The 19,409-nt window shown below is 43.9% G+C and overlaps 1 protein-coding gene across 4 annotated transcripts in view; it reads left to right on the top strand.

Moving 5' to 3' along the window:
- Positions 1-11,411, top strand: part of LOC137375126 (anoctamin-7-like) — a 145,720-nt gene extending 134,309 nt beyond the window's left edge. For 2 of the 4 annotated variants that reach the window (XM_068041784.1, XM_068041783.1), the window contains 2 exons: positions 2,404-2,523; positions 11,096-11,411. In XM_068041784.1, the coding sequence (XP_067897885.1) occupies positions 2,404-2,523; positions 11,096-11,206 (231 nt within the window). In that variant the 3' untranslated portion in view covers positions 11,207-11,411. Of the gene's footprint in view, positions 1-56; positions 398-2,403; positions 2,524-11,095 lie in introns of those variants that run through there. The other 2 variants (XR_010975932.1, XR_010975933.1) reach the window with 2 other exon arrangements.
- The last annotated feature ends 7,998 nt before the right edge of the window (positions 11,412-19,409 follow it).

Here is a 19,409-nt window from a genome sequence, read left to right as displayed (position 1 = left end):
CATCTCTGAACTCCTTCTGTATGGCCTCAATTTGTCTTTGTATTTCCTCTTATCAGGCAGCATCAAAGTGAGCAACATTCCTGACCCCTTCATCCCAGTGAGCAACATTCCCGAACTCTTCATCCCAGTGAGCAAGACTCCTGACCCCTTCATCCCACTGAGAAACATTGCGGACCCTGTCATCCCAATGAGGAACATTCCTGACTCCTTCATCCCAGTGAGCAACATTCCCGAACTCTTCATCCCTGTGAGCAAGACTCCTGACCCCTTCATCCCACTGAGAAACATTGCGGACCCTGTCATTCCAATGAGCAACATTCTCAAACCCTTCATCCCAGTGAGCAACATTCCGGACCCCTTCATCCCAGTGAGCAACATTCCCAACCCCTTCATCCCAGTGAGCAATATTCCTGAACTCTGATGGTGGGGTTGCCTATCTGTCTGCTGGGGGGCCTCCTATTGATCTCCAGCCTCGGAAGCCCGCCCGCCATCTGTAATTGCACGGGGCTCCCGGAGGTGGCCACCTAATTGATCCTGATCAGTGATTTCAGATCTTGAACTCATTGGCACAAGGAATGCCAACATTGGAATGGCTGTTTGGCTCCAGGCTCGGCAAGAGCAAGGGCGAATCTTCTGAGGCGATGGTGGGGGGGAAGGCATGGATGGGGATGCATAGAGGCGCAGGGGAGGGTAGCGGTGAGAACACACAGGGTGGGGTTATCGGGTGCATGGAGGAACAGAGAAGGGTAGCTGGTGAGGACAGGGTGGGGTCTTGAGTGGGTGGAGGAGCAGACAAGGGAAGAGGGCAGTGTTCAGGGTGTGTAGTGGTTGTTATTGATGTTGAAGCTGGCTGTGGGCGATTCCAGGGGATGGTGGGTTAATGTGTGCCTGACAGTAAACAGATGGTCATGAGGGGCCTAAAGGGAGGGATGAGTGTTGTCAATGTTAGGGTCCTGTGGAGTGAAATCAGGGTACTGGCTGGCCGAGGGAACAGTCACAAGCAAAAAACTGAGGGGGAGGTAGTGCTTGGGTTCAAACTGAAAATGAAGGTAAACCAAGAACTATGTATAGTAAGCTTATTAGGAGGCCGCAATCAGGATATGCTTCTGAAGGCTGCTGACCTGAGTGGCTTGCAACACAGAATGATTTATTGACATTGTGTGGCTCGTACTGCTTCACAGAGTGACAGTGGGTTCCACCAATAACATTTTGTCCCTGCCGCATGATCGCACGTGACTCCCGTGCCTGTCGCCACATCGTTAATTGTGTGCAAAACAGGAAAAAGGACGGAAGCGAATGTTCCGGCAACTTCTGGTTCCGCTGTCGGAAACGCCATGGGACTCATAAAATCTCGGCCTGTGAAACAGGATCAGACACTGTGGCCAGGATTTTATTCAGGCAACGGGGGTCTCGACCCCCCAGCAAAAGCACAGGCGAGAAACCAGCGTCGCCCCTTCTGGGGAAGGCCCGCCAGATCTACTGTCAATTAAGCACTTAAGTGGACAGTGGCGGGTCTTCCATGGGATCAAAGGCCCCGGTGATGGAGGTCCCGCCCTCTGAGAGCTGCTGTCCAATCAGAGGCTGGCAGCTCTTTAATTGAGCAGCAGCACTGCGGAGGCAGTGACTGCTGCAGGTGGAACACCCACCTGAGGCCCAACAGCGGCGCTGGACCCAGGCCACAGGTAGGTCAGGGTGGGGAGTGGTCTCACAGGGTGGGGGGGGGTCACGGGAGAGGGGGGAGGGGCATCGGCAACAAGGGCAAGGGGGTGGCTCTCAGTGGGTCCCCGTTTCCCACTGCCATGTCTCTCATTCAGGCACTAAGTGCCTTTTAACGAGGGACCCACCCCCCCACTAGAGCCAGAAAACAGCCCGCATGGCTTTTCATGCCATGCTCCTCGTGCAGCGACAGCCCTGTTCACCGCTGGGCTAATTGCAGTGGCGGTGGGATGAGGCCCTTAATTGGGCATTAATTGTTCACTTATGGGCCTCAACTGGCAGGGAGGCTGGGAAGGCCGTTCACAGGCCTTTCCGCCCCAGACTTAATTTCAGTGGGAAGGTTGCAGGGACCCCCCCCCCCACCACCATCCCACCCGATTATATGCCCTCCCCACCTCCAAACCTACCACAGGGGAGAGCAAACAGGATCTGACACAGAGTCAAACATGCTTTCAATTCGCTATCAGCCCTCCAGAAAAAAGGTTCAAGATGAATTTCACCCTCTAGAAATTTTGTTGGGGAATCAATTATGCGACTGGCTTCTATGACAGGACTGACAAAAGAGCCACTCATTTAAGTTTTTATATATATATATATATATTCAGCAACATCTAAACCCTTTGGTGTGTTACTGCATCGAAACACAGCTTGTTATTTTAACTCCCTCCTCTCTTGTCTGTCCTACAGCACTTGGTGTTCTTCATTGCCCGAATGATTGACTTGCTGGTCCCAGACATACCTGAATCAGTAGAAATTAAGGTGAAGAGGGAGCGCTACATGGCAAAGCAGGCTCTGGCTGAGAACCAGGTAATTCTACAAAGGAATCAATGTGATTTGGAGGAGATTGTTCTGTTGCTTTGACCATTAATATTATTCTCATCAGCATCAGTAACTGCAGATGAACACATACATCATCTAACCCTCGCTCTATCTGGTCTTCATTACCAAATCTAGGCAGACTCTTTTTCTTCTTAGCAAGACAGGAAGCACAAAGCTTGACCTCTGACCTAGCTCTCCGTGTTCAGGGATTGGACAATTAAATTAGTAACAAAAATAGCTACAGCCCTCTTAGGGTACAGTTGCAAACTCTGTTTGGATGTATTCCTGGAGGTTTCATCACATGACCTGGCTCGCCCAGTCAAAACACCCTTTTTTCTCCCCGTTCTCCAAAATCTTTATAACTAGTAAATAAAAGCCTTCAATGAAATTGAATTTTTCTTCACAACTATCATTTGTCTCCTGGGTTTGCTCGCAGCAATGTCCTGGAGATTTATCTCCAATTCCTGGAGACTCCAGGACAATCCTGGAGGGTTGGCAACCCTTTTTCAGGGACAGTTTCCTGTGGTCAATGCTCGCTGGGCCTGAATGAAGAAGGCCATTCCAACATGTATGTGAGCATGTCCTGGAATGACTTTAGCAAATCTCCATTCTCTTAAACTAGCATGCTTTAGGATTAACAACATTTCTAGAGGCGGGTTGAACTGGATCTAATCCCTGGTGTTATGTGTTGTAGCTTTAATTTCTTACGATTTGTATTTAACTTAATTGCATCATCCTTATATAAATTGATCTGAAATCCCTCCTAGGTTGAATAAATTGAAACTCACATTGCATGAAATTCTAGTGGATTGTAAGATCATAAGAAATAGGAGCAGGAGTAAGCCATTCAGATCCTTGAACCTGCTTTGCCATTCAATAAGATCAAGGCCTATCGCCACATCCCTTGATTCCCCTAGAGGCCAAAAATCTATCAATCTCAGATTTCAATATACTCAACAGCTCTCTGGGGTAGAGAATTCCAAAATTCACAATCCTCTGAGTGAACCTGCATGTTAACTTTCTGTGATTCGTGTACAGGGAAATCCAAATTCCTCTGAAACCAACATTTAGTAGTTTTTTACCTTTTGAAAAATATTCTGCCTTTTCATTCTCCCTCCCAAAGTGGTAATTTCACATTTCCCCATATTATTCTCCATCTGCCATCTTCTTGCCCACTCATTTAACCTGTCTATATCCTTTGGCAGCCTCTTTGTGTCCTCCTCACAGCTTACATTCCTACCTAGCTTTGTATTATCAGCAAACTTTGATCTATTACACATGGTCCCCTCATCTAAGTCATTGATATAGTTTATAAATAGTTGAGGCTGCAGCACAGATCCCTGTTGCAGTCCACTCATTACAGTCTGCCATCTGAAAAGTGCCCCATTTATTCCTACACTCTGTGTTCTGTCCATTGACCAATCTCCAATCCATGCGAATATATTACCCCCAATCCCATGAGCTCTTATCTTGTGTATTTACACCTTATCAAATGCCTTCTGAAAGTCCAAATATATTACATCCACTGGTTCCCCTTTACTGACCTTGCTGGTTACACCCTCAGAAAACTCTAACAGATTTGTCCAATATAATTTCCCTTTCATAAAACCAGAAAGGCCGAGAGGGGGGTTTTGACGACTGGGCAACTCTCAACCTCCATAAATTTGCCCAGGCATGCGCCATGGAGAGGTCACTCCACTGACCACCTCCAGGCGCGTATCCATTGTCTCTCGAGATAAGGAGGCCCAAAAGAAAGAAAGAAAACCATGTTGACTCTGCCTACTCGTGTTGTGATTTTCCAAGTGCCCTGTTACAACATCCTTAATAATATCTTCTAGCATTTTCTCTACCACTGATGTCAGGCTTACAGGACAATAATACCCTGCTTTCTCTGACCCTGCTTGCTTGAATGGCGGGGTTACATTTGCTACTTTCCAGAATCTAAGGAATTCTGGAAATCAAAACCAATGTATCCACTTTCTCTGTAGCCACCTCTTTTAGAACCCTAGGATGTAGGGCATCAGGTCCAGGGGATTTGTCAGCTTTTATTCCCATTAATTTCTCCAGTATTTTTTCTTTACTAATATTAATTATTTTAAGTTTCTCACTCTCATTAGTCCCTTGGTTCCGCATTATCTTCGATGTGTTCTTTGTGTCCCTTAATGTGAAGACAGGTACAAAATATTTGTTTAATCTTCCTGCCATTTCCTTATTCCCCATTATTATTTCTCCTGTTTCTGCCTCTAAGGGACCAATATTTACTTTCACTAATCTTTTCCTCTTTACATACTTGTAAACGCTCTTGCAATATGTTTTTATATTTCTTGCTGGTTTCTGTTCTGGTCTATTTTCTCCCTCTATCACTTTCTTGATTTTTAAAACCCTCTCAATCCTCAGGCTTACTACTCTTTTTGGCAACATTTTAAGCCTCTTCTTTTAATCTAATACAATCCTTATTCTCTTTAGTTAGTCATTGTCGTACCACTTTTTCAGTAGAGTTTTTAATTCCTCAAGGAAACATATCAAACTTCTTCATGTGGATTCCCATTGTCAATAGACCAAACCATTCCTTTTAAGTTCAATTGCACAGCATAATAATGGGCAAAATCACTTCCCAAGCAGTAGCATTTATAACATCACTTCCATTGCTACTCTAAGTATGAAATATTGACCAGTGTTCTAGTTTCTTCATCTGCAGCTTGTGAAATACAGCCAACACATTAGCATATTCCTCTATTCACTTTATGTAACTTCTGCCTTCCTCAGGGATCCTCCCACTCCCACAGCATAACCTGTGTACACACGTCATTGGAGATTCCACAGAACTTCCACCAGTTCCAGTGGTGGAACTTTCCCCGAGGAAGTTCTCAGCCCATGTGTTTAGTAAACACCCGATGGATACTTAGACATACCACACACAGCATACATAAACATGACACACACAGCAAACATATCTATAAAACATACATGTCATGCAGACAGCAGATATGCATACATACAAAATTCATAGCTTGTGCAAAGAAGTACACCTGACATCAATGCACCATGCACAGACCAGTCGTGCAACACAAATATACAAACACATGCAGCATATTACTTATACTCTTGCAAAATACACAACAAAGGCACATTCTACACACAAGACACACAAAAGCTTACATAGCATACCTGTAAAAGTTTGCACATACAATAGCAACAACCTGCGTTTATATCTCACTCCACATGATGCAGAGGGCTTTACAATAAGGCGGAAAGGAACAGGGATGGCAAACATTGGGAAAGGGGAGGACAATGGAGAAGCTAGGCCGAGAAACTGAAGGCATGGTTGGAGCACTTTGTGAAGAGGTTTGAAAGTGGAAATGAATGTAAGAAGCCAGAGGGAACAAGATAGAAAGTTCCAGAGGATAGCAGTGTAGTGGCTACACAAGGGGCCAGTGATGTTAGAGCAGAGCAAGATGGAAAGTTGGTGGGGGGTTGGGGGGGAGGAGGGGGACCGAGCAAGAAAAGATCCAGTGTTAGAGAAGCCAAGGGAGAGTATTTAGATAGTGAAGAGTATGGATTTCCAAGCGCAATGGAAGTGACCATGTGAGCGAGAAGATGCCAGTGTCAGCAACGTCATGCTTGAGGCAATAACAAAATTAGGAAAGGACATTGGTACAGTGGAGCAGATGTTGGAGGATGATTGAGTGGTTACCTGTGTCAAAGGCTGCAGATATGTTGATGTGAGTGAAGGAACAACAATCACCACTGCACAAGATTTCATTTGTGACTTTGACCAGTGAAGTCCTGGTATTGTAGCCATGTATGAAGATGAGTTAAGGGGGATTCCATGAGTGTGGGTGGGGGGATTAATGTGAAAGGTGAGGTTTGCAATGTTGAGGAGAGGGATGGCAAGCCCAAGTGAACATTGAAAATAGCGTGACGAAAACCCCACACGCCAAATGGAAATATGAATATCATCGTGTGGAACTTTGCCTGGAACTTGTTACAAATAACTTTTAAAACAGAACAGCTAGCAGCCAAGAGGGCCACGCACAATTTGCATATGAAAAAACCAAAGGATCAGGCTGGAGACAGATGTGACTTGTGCAAGCAAATAAATGCCAGGTATCTCACTAAATCAGTGTCCAACATAGTGACAAGAAAGTAAGTGCAGAAATTAATATTCTCATTTAAAGCTTCTTCACAAAAATGCACATTTGTTGTCATTTGGATTAATACTAAGATAAATTTTAATGCCTTTATCTATCAGAAATTGACTCCTTAGCCCCCGATGTAAGACAAAAATTGTAATGTGGCCCCCCCCAATGCGAAAAGGTTGAACACCCCTGGTTTAACATGTCATCCAAAAGATGACACCTCTGACAGTGCAGCTGCAGTGTCAGCCTAGATTTTTGTGCTCAAACCCTGGAGTGGAACTTGAACTAGAACCTTGTGACTCAGAGACATGAGCGCTACCCACTGACGCACAGCTGACACTGGAAATCACTGAGGATGAGAAGTTGGTTGGTGTGAAGGCAGAGATTAAACTGGAGGGAGAAAATTTCAGTAAGACTGGTGCCTTGTAGTTTAAGAACATAATAGGTACAGAGGATCTTGAAGGTGATAGAAGAGTTGAGGAAAAAGAGCTGGAACAATAGAGGAAAAAAAATCTTAATACAAGGGTCACATCAATAGTACAGAGATTTTGGACAAGATATGTTTGGATGTAAAGCCTCAGTGAGGCCAGTAAGGAGCCAACAGTGGTAATCCAGGATCTCACAATGTAAATTCAAGGTAAGGTGGTGATAGTGGTGGGGGTGGGGGGGGGGGTGGTTGCTGTTTGTCGGTAAGTGGGAACTTTCCTCAGCGATGTGAAAGGTGGCTGGAGAGTCATTGGATGGGAGCGGAATGAGGGATGATGGAATGAGAAAGAGTTTCAGGAGTGGACAAGATGGACGTGGGAGGTGCCAGCAGAGGGGAATGAGGCAGTTAAAGGATAAATCCAGTGGGAAGGGCCACAGTAACTCATTGAGGCAGAAGGACGTTGTGAGTTGGTCAAGGTTGTAAAAATACTGAGGGTGGGGCAGGGATAAATACATTGGAGAAGCAGCAGAGGATATACAGAAGATGTGGGAAAGCTGGGGAGATGTGAGGAATAACAAAGGTAGCAAATGCGTGGTGGTGGCAGTGGGGAGAGGGAAGAGTGCAAGGTTTGAAAGAAAAGGGTAGGAGACTAAGTGTGCTCAGGTACAGAGTGACAGCCATTATGTACAAGCATTGGCACAGGAATAGAACAACATTACAATGAAGGTAAGTAATGAAGAGTAACCTCCTGGACACTATTGCAAGTAACCCAGGAGATAAATCATTGTGGTATTTAAAAGGTGTGCTTGTCTTTCATTTTATTTGAACACTTTTCTCGATTAATTATAAAAATATTGCGGATGGGGGGAAAACGTCTCTTTGACTGGACAGAGTGTTTGGAGGTGTGAGGTCATGTGATGATACCTCTGGTCTGCAATCATCCAACCAGAGTTGGTGATCCTAATTTTAGCATTAGCTGCAACCAGGATTAAGAGTAACAAGCAATCCATTTAAGAGAAGCTAATAGAATCTGTGAGCGGCTTAGCAATGAGTTCATACAACATTTACAAAAATAGCACATAATGTATGTGCACTGCACACACACACACACACAGGGCTCGAGGCCCTTACTTACCTGGTGACCAGAGCAGCGGCAGGCTCTCTCACTCTGTCTGTGTCTCCGCGCGCTGAGGTTCAAAAGAGGAAAAAAAGACTTACAGTGGCAGCACGGGAAATCTGTAAGCTGATTGGCTGGGTAAGTAATAGCTGTTAGTGCATTTAAATAGCTTAAAAAAAGGGGAATTTTTTTTTTGAAAAAACCCCTCAAAATCTACCATATAAGTGATAAGGTGAGTACTACTAAAATGTGTTTTATTAAATTAGTAATTTATTAAGGACTTTAGATTGTAGTGGGTAGTGTTTGGAGTAGAATAAGGCCGCTACTGTAATTAGTACTTTTTAATTAAAGGGAGTAACTAAGTAATCTAAAGGTAAGTCATGGCAGGAGAACTCGTACCCATGATATGGTCCTCCTGTGCTCTGTGGGAAATCAGGGATGCTTCCCGTGTCCCTGACAACCATGTCTGCAGGAAGTGTATCCATCTGCAGCTACTGGCTACCCGCATTACTGAGCTGGAGCTGCGGGTGGATTCACTGTGGAGCATCCGCCATGCTGAGGACATCGTGGATAGCACGATTAGCGAGGTGGTCACACCGCAGGTAATGGCTGCACATATAGATTGGGCAAACCAAATTAGCAATAATACTGTAGAGGAGGAATTCCTGGAGTGCATACGTGATGGTTTTTTGGACCAATACGTTGAGAAACCAACTAGAGAACAGGCCATCCCAGACTGGGTATTGTGTAATGAGAAAGAATTCGTTAACAATCTTGTTGTGCGGGGTCCCTTGAGGAAGAGCAACCATAACATGATAGAATTCTTCATTAAGCTAGGGCGTGAGAGAGTTGATTGAAAGACTAGGGTCCTGAATCTAAATAAAGGAAACTATGAAGGTATGAAGCACAAGTTGGCTATGATAGATTGGGGAACGTTACTTAAAGGGTTGACAGTAGATAGGCAATGGCTAACATTTAAAGAGTGCATGGATGAATTACAACAATTGTTCATTCCTCTCTGGCACCAAAATAAAACAGGAAGGGTGGATCAACCGTGGCTTACAAAAGAAATTAGGGATAGTATTAGATCCAAGGAGGAGAAATATAAAATGGCCAGAACAAGCAGCAAACCTAAGGATTGGGAGCAGTTTAGAATTCAGCAAAGGAGGACAAAAGGATTGATTAAGAAGGGGAAAATAGAGTACGAGAGTAAGCTTGCAGAGAACATAAAAATTGACTGTCAAAGCTTCTATAGATATGTGAAGAGAAAAAGATTAGTGAAGACAAATGTAGGTCCCTTACAGGCAGAAACGGGGGAATTTACAATGGGGAACAAAGAAATGACAGAACCAATTAAATACATACTTTGGTTCTGTCTTCACAAAGGAGGACACAAATTACCTCCCAGAAATGTTGGGGAACATGGGGTCTAGCGAGAAGGAGGGACTGTATGAAATCAGTATTACTAGGGAAATGGTGTTAGGGAAATTGACGGGATTGAAGACCGATAAATCCCCAGGGCCTGATAATCTACATCCCAGAGTACTTAAGAAAGTGGCCCTAGAGATAGTAGATGCGTTGCTGGTCATTTTTCAAAATTCTATAGACTCTGGAACAGTTCCAACAGATTGGAGGGTATTATATAAGAGATTAGCATGCAAACTTAAAGCACATGGGATTGGGGCTAAGGTACTGACATGGATAGAGAACTGGTTGGCAGACAGGAAACAAAGAGTAGGAATAAACGGGTCTTTTTCCAAGTGGCAGGCAGTGACTAGTGGGGTACCGCAGGGATCAGTGCTGGGACCCCAGCTATTCACAATATATATTAATGATATAGATGAGTGAATTAAATGTAATATATCCAAGTTTGCAGATGACACAAAGCTGGGTGGGAGTGTGAGCTGTGAGGAGGATGCAGAGAAGCTCCAGTGTGATTTAGACAGGTTGAGTGAGTGGGTAAATACATGGCAGATGCAGTATAATGTGAATAAATGTGAGGTTATCCACTTTGGTGGCAAAAACAGAAAGGCAGATTATTATCTGAACGGCAGTAGATTGGGAAAGGGGGAGGTGCAGCGAGACCTGGGTTTCCTTGTGCACCAGTCGCTGAAAGTAAGCGTGCAGGTGCAGCAGGCAGTTAAGAAGGCAAATGGTATGTTGGCCTTCATAGCGAGAGGATTAGAGTACAGGAACAAGGATGTCTTGCTGCAATTATACAAGGCCTTGGTGAGACCACATCTGGAGTATTGTGTGCAGTTTTGGTCTCCTTATCTGAGGAAGGATGTTTGTTTTATGGAGGGAGTGCAGCAAAGGTTCACTAGACTGATTCCTGGGATGGCAGGACTGACGTATGAAATGAGATTGGGTCAATTGGGCTTGTATTTGCTAGAGTTTAGAAGAATGAGAGGGGATCTCATAGAAACCTACAAAATTCTAACAGGACTAGACAGACTAGATGCAGGAAGGATGTTCCCGATGGCGGGTGAGTCCAGGACCAGGGATCAAAGTCTAAGGAGGAGGGAGTAAGCCATTTAGGACTGAGATGAGGAGGGATTTCTTCACCCAGAGAGTGGTGAACCTGTGGAATTCTCTACCACGGAAAGCAGTTGAGGCCAAATCATTAAATATATTCAAGAAAGAGTTAGATATAGTTCTTGGGGCTAATGGGATCAAGGGATACGAGGAGAAAGCGGGAACAGGGTACTGAGTTTGGATAATCAGCCATGATCGTATTGAATGGCGGTGCAGGCTCGAAGGGCCGAATGGCCTACTCCTGCTTCTATTTTCCTATGTTTCTACCCCTACATACTGTACAGCGACACAAGCACACTTGTTTGTCGGAAGTTCTGACTGCTTTTACATGTTGTTTTTTAGGCTCTTCTAGAACAAGTTGAAACCCCAAATGGATTTCCCAGCTCAAGACTATCAGAAACTGCTACAGATCAGCAAGATCTGCCTCCCATTCCAGAAGATGAACCACTTTAGCCCTGCCACCTCCTATTCATCACTTACCTGCAACTGTACTGTAATTGTACAGCTCAAATCTGAATCGGAACAGAAATATTTACTAGTCTCACACAAAAACTTGAGGGGAAGGGGATTTTAAGCTCCCCCCACCTTCCCCATATGATAGTCGGGTGGTGGGGGGCTGGGGGTGGGGGGGAATGGGGGGAGGATGGGCTTTTAATCGTTATATATGCAAAACCTAATCCCTACCTGCACTGCACTTACCTGTTTCCATTTTAAACACTGTGGATTTTTCGGGGTGTCTGAGTGTGTTTCGGGGTGTTTTTCGGGGCTTTGGGAAGATGGGTCTATAATGGTAATATTTAAATGAGACTCCTTTCCTGATATTTTGGCAGTGATTCGAATCTAACGCCTCCTGCACTGGTTTCCCAGGGTCCTTGGCAACTAAAGGGAGATGGGAGCAGGCCAATCCAGCAAGTATGTGCTTTTCTAACACTGCTTGTGGGCTATGAGGCGCAGGAGTTCTTCCCCCGACATCTCAAGCACAAACCTTCTGCCACGATCCCTCCTGGTCTCCGCTCTCTCCGATTGCCAGTCCAACCTGGCACCAGTCCCTGCTTTTTCCTGGTTGGCAGGATCATTGCTGTGGCCTTCTACTGCTGGCATTCCCACTCAGCTTGTCAATCTATCCAGCTGTTGGAAGGGAAACTGAGTAAAAAGATGATAGAAGTCCTGCCAATCTCCATTTTCCCAGGACTTCCGGGCTTCCCACAGCTCAAACATGCACCCTTACTCCCTCCCCATAAATATCAGTCCAAAGAGTCCATTTACATAAGACAGAGTGTCCACTGGTAGCCAATGGCTACTTACCAGCTATTCTGTCTCTTTGATCTTCTTCCCTCCTCTCTTGAAGCTGATACTTGCTGGAGTTCAGTTCCAGCTGCCTCACCCCAGTGGCTACTCTTCGCATGTGAGTCCAACCATTGAGCTCTGGCAGGCTATTCAACTGCAGACGGCAAACATGCAAGCACAGTCCTTTCCTAGTACTTCCTTTATAATTCTTTCATCGTTTCTGGATGCCGATCAGGGACCTTCGGCTGATCTCTTTCTAGCTTAGGGTGCTGAGGTAAGTTGTAATGTTTAACCCAGCATCCTGGCTGAGATCAAAATGGGGATTGATCCTGGGACCTTCCAGGCTGTATGCCTCAGTTCTGCAATAGCCAGTGAACCTATACACTGTGGGCCTTTTCTAGTCTAAACTTTGTGTTTCTGTAATTGGTTCATGAAATATTCTGACTAACTACCTGAAATGTAGGTGGAGTCGAGGTAGTGAGCTCTAGTTCACAGGTCACTGGTATATCCAACATACAAAGTTGACACATCTTTACTGGGCAGAGCTAGGTGCTTAGAAACCCTGTTTTTAAGCCACGCTGAAACAGGTTTTGCTCTTAGACAATGGGCTTTAGCCTCCACTTGGTGTTGAAGTTTAAGAGAAAGCATGAATGATTAGAAAGCAGCAACTATGGGATGATTTATTCAATGATATCGCCCCATGACCTCTCCTGGACCCTGCGCATGTCCTTGAATGCAACACAACCAGAATATAGAGACAGTAAAACCACTGCACTACTTTTTTGTTGGTTCGTAGAAACCTAAAGTTCCATATGGTTGAGAACAGCATCAACCATAGGTACCTGTAGGTACCGACTAAATGCAGATTGTGATTTTCCAAAGGAGGATGCATATTTCATTTTTATCTCAAATTTTCTCTCCTTCCCGGGATTCAATCAGTAGTGAGAGATCTAGCTGACCTGGAGATGTTGAAACCAATTGCAGCACCATTACGCTAGTTGTTCCTTTTGTATCTTCCTTCTTTTCCCTTGGAGAACAGTGTGTACTAGTGGAAGGGTTCTCAGGCTGATTAACAGTCTAGCAGTGAACACTCCATCAATGGCCGTAAGTGTGGCATGATTAGCTACTAGGGTTTGTCTCATACAGCAAGGGGGTTTTATGGGCTCCAACAAGCCATACAATGAGGGGTAGCCCACCCAGACCCACCAAACACGAGTATCCCCCGGACATCAACCTGGAATTCAGAGCCGAGCTCTGGTCTGCATTCACCGGGACTGGTTTCAAACCCTGCATCTTACTCTGAGGTGGGAAAGCTATCACTGAGCCAAATGCTGTAGTGATATGTTATGTAATTTATAGAGCTTACTTTACTTCAGTGAAGGTCAATAAAGTAGTGCTGCATTGAATTCTGGCTCCAAAGTCACTGGCCCATAGTGCCCGAGTTTCCAGTCATTCATTTAATGCAGAGAAAGTCACAATAAAGGCCTGAAGCAGTCACACAAAAGTACAAAGATTTATTTCAAGGTTTGGGTCATTTAGCAGCGTAATGCCCGATGAGGTTAATAAACAAGTTACCCTAATCATACACCCATCCAGAAAAGTATCATTGATAACATGGAGTAAATTGAAATGGAGCTGGACTGAATGGAGGACTTTGAGGTCATAAAGAGAATAGATGCACCTGAATGAATTGATGAGTGATTGTTAATAAAATGATTGGCAAATTACAAATTCACTCGCTTCCCAGAAGCTCAAATAGGGCTATTGAAAATGGAAGATTTCACATTTCTATCTTCTGAAGAAATGACAGTCCAGTTTGTTAACACAGTATATATTGGTAACTGGAGCTAGATGAGCAAGTTCCAAGTTCTGTGTGTTCAGTACAGAAGGTACAGCTTCCATGTGGTATGGCTTTGCCTCTACAAACATAACACAAAATCATCCTTACAATGTGTCAACACAGTGAAGATATTGACACATTGATGAATGATGCCATGTGTTTCTAAAGAGGAGCACAATGACAGACTTCAGAAAGCTTGAACTAACTGGAAGAATCAGCTTGAAACTCACTAAAGCCAAGTGTGTGTCTGGAGCCACAAAGCTAACATCACCACAAGTCAAGGCATTGGGCCTGACCAGCTGAATGTGTCAACTGTTAAACACATGCCATGCCCATTGTGCAGGGAAGATCCACAGACACCCCCAGAAATGGTCAATCATTTGGGTAAATTCATAACACTTGCAGCGAAAATATTTCTTCTTGGAAACTGGTTGGAAAAGATAACGGAATGGTACTGGAATCATGAATAGGAACATGGGAGCATTTAAAGGGTAGATTTCAACTGATGCAACGTAATGGGATGATTCCTAGAAACATGTTCATCATAGTCATTAACTGATACAAACACAAAATAGGTGTGGACTGAGAAGGAACTGTTAAGCATTAAATTTGCTTGTGAAAGGTTCAATCAGTTTGTATATCACCATAATGAATCACAAGCTGCTAATTGCTTTATTTCTGAAATCTTTGGTTGTTGTTTGAGAATGATGAGCCTACAGGTATGAGCTCGGCTGTCATATACACAAGGGACATTTCTATACACCCCTGATGCACCATCAAGAGTAGGCGGCTAGACTGTAGAAGTTGAGGATGGTCAAGTTTAATAAAAGCAAAATACTGCGGATGCTGGAAATCTGAAACAAAAACAAGAAATGCTGGATTCACTCAGCAGGTCTGGCAGCATCTGTGGAAAGAGAAGCAGAGTTAACTGACCCGAAACGTTAACTCTGCTTCTCTTTCCACAGATGCTGCCAGACATGGTCAAGTTTAAATTGACTTGGTATTTATGCATTTGTCAGAAGATGAAGTTAATCAGAACTGACATTACAAAGGATGAGACTTTGGGATGTCAAAAGCAACAACAATGAAGGGATGGCCACAAACAACATTGTGTCCCACTAATTCAAGAGCAGTGGAAATGTAGAGAGAGATTATCAATGGTATGAGGTACAAAATCAGTAAAATTGTATTTCCATAAAATTAACATAAAGAGCTGGGGTATTTGGGCATAGAGAAATGTAGATAACAGGTGCCAGAGGTCAGGTATTGTCCCAGAATAAATCATGACATGGCTCTTGGATACGAGATTGTTCATCCTGCTTAAGGTATAAGGCGAGTCTATGAGCAAGTGAAAATCCCATAGTAAGATCTAATCCAGAGATTAGACCTCCAGATAAACTTCCAGGGACAATGTAACAGCTGTGCACGGAGATCATTAATAGTTTAAAGATACACAGTAGATATCTATTGTATTTCAAGGTTACTAAGAATGAATGCAAGTAAAATAGTACTGAGTCATTTGGTTATAAATCAGTGGAAATGCTTATTTGTTCTGAGGGAATATCTGAGTAAACTCACTGATGCCAAGCAGTGTTCAAAGGGAGGGCTGGTCAGAGATGGGGGGGGGCTACAACACTGATAGAGGCAGAGACAGGTGAAATTATAATGGGGAGTAAGGAAATGGCAGAGACATTAAATAAATACTTTGTATCTGCCTTCATGGTAGAAGACACAAAAATCATTCTCGAAATAATGGGAAACCAAGGGTCCAGCGAAAATGAGGAACTTAAAGAAATCAGTATAAGAAATAGTACGGGAGAAATTAATGGGACTAAGTGGCAACCAATCCCCTGCACCTGATGACCTGCATCCTAGAGTTTTTGTTTTAACGGAATGTCTTCTGACAACGCAGCCAAGCGTCAATGTCATTCATTGCGGTCTGAACTGCGCACATGTGCGGAATGCATTCATCCTTGTGCACACGCAAAATGCACCGACATACGAACATATGAATAGACCAATTAGGAGCAGGGGTAGGCCACTCGGCCCTTCGAGCCTGCTCCGCCATTCAATAAGTTCACGGCTGAACTGGTTACTCCACTTTTCCACCTACCCCCGATAACCTTCCACCCCCTTGCTTATCAAGAATCCATCTACCTCTGCCTTAAAAATATTCAAAGACTCTGCTTCCACCGCCTTTTGAGGAAAAGAATTCCAAAGACCCATGACCCTCTGAGAGAAAGATTTCTCCTCATCTCTGTCTTATATGGGCGACTCCTTATTTTTAAACAGTGACCCCTAGTTTAAGATTCTCCCACAAGGGGAAACATCCTTTCCACATCCACCCTGTCAAGACCTCTCAGGATCTTATATGTTTCAATCAAGTCGCCTCTCCTAAATTCCAGCGGATACAAGCCTAGCTCTTCCAATTTTTCCTCGTAAGACAGCCTGCCCATTTCAGGTATTAGTCTAGTAAACCTTCTCTGTTCTGCCTCCAATGCATTTACATCCTTCCTTAAATAAGGAGACCAGTACTGTGCACAGTATGCCAGATGTGGTCTCACCAATGTCCTGTATAGCTGAAGCATAATCTCCCTAATTTTGTATTCAATTCCCCTCACGATAAACAATAACATTCTATTAGCTTTCCTAATTACGTGCTGTACCTGCATATTAACCTTTTGTAATTCATGCACTAGGACACCCAGATCCCTCTGCATCTCAGAGCTCTGCAATCTCTCACCATTTAGATAATATGCTTTTTTATTCCTGCCAAAGTGGACAATTTCATTTTCCCACATTATACTCCATTTGCCAGGTCTTTGCCCACTCACTTAACCTATCTATATCCCTTTGTAGCCCCCTTATGTCCTCTTCACAATTTATTTTCCTACCTATCTTTGTGTCATCAGCAAATTTAGCAACCATACCTTTGGTCCCTTCATCGAAGTCATTTATATAAATTGTAAAAAGTGGCAATCAGTTGGGTCAAACAGTGGGAAGTGGTGGGAGGGAGCAGTGAGATGGCGGGCACAGGAGGGAGCAGGAAACTGAATGAGGCGATTGAGGCAGCAATTGCAGGAGGGAGCAGGTAACAGGAGTGGCAATCGCAGGAGGGTTCTGTTGGGAGGGTGGGTGGGTGGAGGCAGCGATTGTGGCCATTGAGGGGTGAGGGGATTTGGGTTCAATTTTTTTGTGTCATAGAGTCATAGAGTTATACAGCACAGTAACAGGCCCTTCGGGCCATCGTGTCTGTGCCGGCCATCCAGCACCCAACTATTCTAATCCCATATTCCTGCACCTGGCCCGTAGCCTTGTATGCTTTGGCGTTTCAAGTGCTCAACTAAATACTTCTTAAGTGTTGTGATGGTTCCTGTCTCCACCACTTCTTGTGGCAGTGCGCTCCAGATTCCAACCACGCGCTGAGTGAAAAAATATTTCCTCAAATCCCCTCTAAACCTCCTGCCCCTTACCCTAAATCTGTGCCCCTTGGTTATTGACATCTCCGCTAAGGGAAGACGTTTCTTCCTATCTAACCTATCAATACCCCTCATAATCTTGTACACCTCAATCAGGTCCCCCCTCAGCCTTCTCTGCTCTAAGGAAAACAATCCTAACCTATCCAGTCTCTCTTCATAGCTGAAATGCTCCAGCCCAGGCAACATCCTGGTGAATCTCCTGTGCACCCTCTCCAGTGCAATCACAGACCCATTTTTATTACTGGCAGCTGCCTGAGACATTGCAGACAGTGACGTTTCTGCTAATGAGGCTGCACTTGCACATGTGCCAGTCTGCATCACCCAATGGTTGCATTGTCAGCAAACGCAGCCTTTTTTTTAAAGAGGTAGCTGCATAGATAGTGGATGCATTGGTTTTGATCTTCCAGTATTCATTACATTCTAGAACAGCTCCCAAAGATTGGAATGTAGCAAACATAATGTCGCTACTTAAAAAAGGAGGAAGAGAGAAAATGGGGGACTATAGGCCAATTAGCCTAACATCAGTATTAGGCAAAATGATGGAATCTATTATTAGGGACATGTTAAAGGGCACTCAGAAAATCATAATATGGTCAAGCAAAGTCAACACGGATTTATGAAACAAAATCATGTTTGACATATCTGTTAATTTTTTGAGGATGTAACTAATAAGATGGATACGGGGGAACTAGTGGATATAGCATATTTGGATTTTCAAAAAGCATTCGATAAGGTGCCACACAAAAGATTATTACACAAAGTTAGGACTCATGGGATTTGGTTAATGGACAGAAAACAGAGTAGGAATGAATGGGATATTTTTGGGTGGGCATGATGTAATTAGTGGGGTACCACAAGGATCTGTGCTAGGGCCTCAGTTATTTACAATCTATATTAATGACTTAAATGAGGGGACTGAGTGTAATGTATCCAGCTTTGCTGATGATACAAAGTTCAGTGGGAAAGTAAGCAGTGAGGATGACAAAAAGAGGCAGCAGTGGGATGTTGACACGTTGGGTGAGTGGGCAAGAACATGGCAGATGGATTACAAGGTGGCAAAGTGTGAAGTTATCCACTTTGGTAGGAAAAATAAAAAACAGAATATCTTTTGAATGGTAAGAGACTGGGAAATGTTTGCATTCAGAGGTACTTGGGTGTCCTTGTACATGAATCACAAAGTTAACATGCAAGTACAGCAAGAAATTAGGAAGGCAAATGGTATGTTAGCCTTTATTACAAACAGCTTGGAGTGTAAGAGTAGAGAAACCTTAGTACAATTATACAGGGCATTGGTGAGACCACACCTGGATTACTGTGTCTAGTTTTTTTGTCTCCTTACCTAAGAAAGAACATACATGCCCTGGAGGGAGTGCAACAAAATGTTCACTAGACTGGATCCTGGGATGAGACAATTGCCCTATGAGGAGGGATTGAGTAGGCTAAGCCTATAATCTCTGGAGTTTAGAAGAATATGAGGTGTTCTAATTGAACCATATAAAATTCTTAAGGGACTTTACAGGATAGATGCTGAGGAAATGTTTCCCCTGGCTGGGGAATCTAGAACATGGCGTCACAATCTCAGACTGGGTTGACCATTAAGAACTGAGGAGGGATTTCTTCAAAGGGTTGTGAATCTTCGGAATTCTCTACCCCAGAGAGCTATGGCTGCTCCATCATCAGTATATTAAAGACAGAGATCGATAGATCTTTGGGTACTAAGGGAATTACAGGATATAGGAATAGTACAGGAAGGTGGAGTTGAGGTAGAAGATCAGCCACAACCTTGTTAAATGGTGGACCAGGCTCAAAGGGCCAAATAGCCTACTCATGCTTCTAGTCCTTATGTTCTTATTCTCTGAGCCATATTCCCTTTGAGTATGTGAATACAGGGTTAGTTAAATTACCCCATACTGATACTGTTTATAGATGTTTCTTTACTTCAATAAGTGTTTAGATATTGTCTTCATCTCCTGGATGATACGGTCTTGGCTTTTGGAGGATAGCTGAAGCCCATTGCTGCTCTGTGCTTCAACTTCACAAAATTCTACCT

This window comes from Heterodontus francisci, chromosome 11 (genome assembly GCF_036365525.1).
Source record: "Heterodontus francisci isolate sHetFra1 chromosome 11, sHetFra1.hap1, whole genome shotgun sequence".
NCBI classification, from domain to species: domain Eukaryota; kingdom Metazoa; phylum Chordata; class Chondrichthyes; order Heterodontiformes; family Heterodontidae; genus Heterodontus; species Heterodontus francisci.
This window is presented reverse-complemented; position numbering and strand designations above follow the sequence as displayed.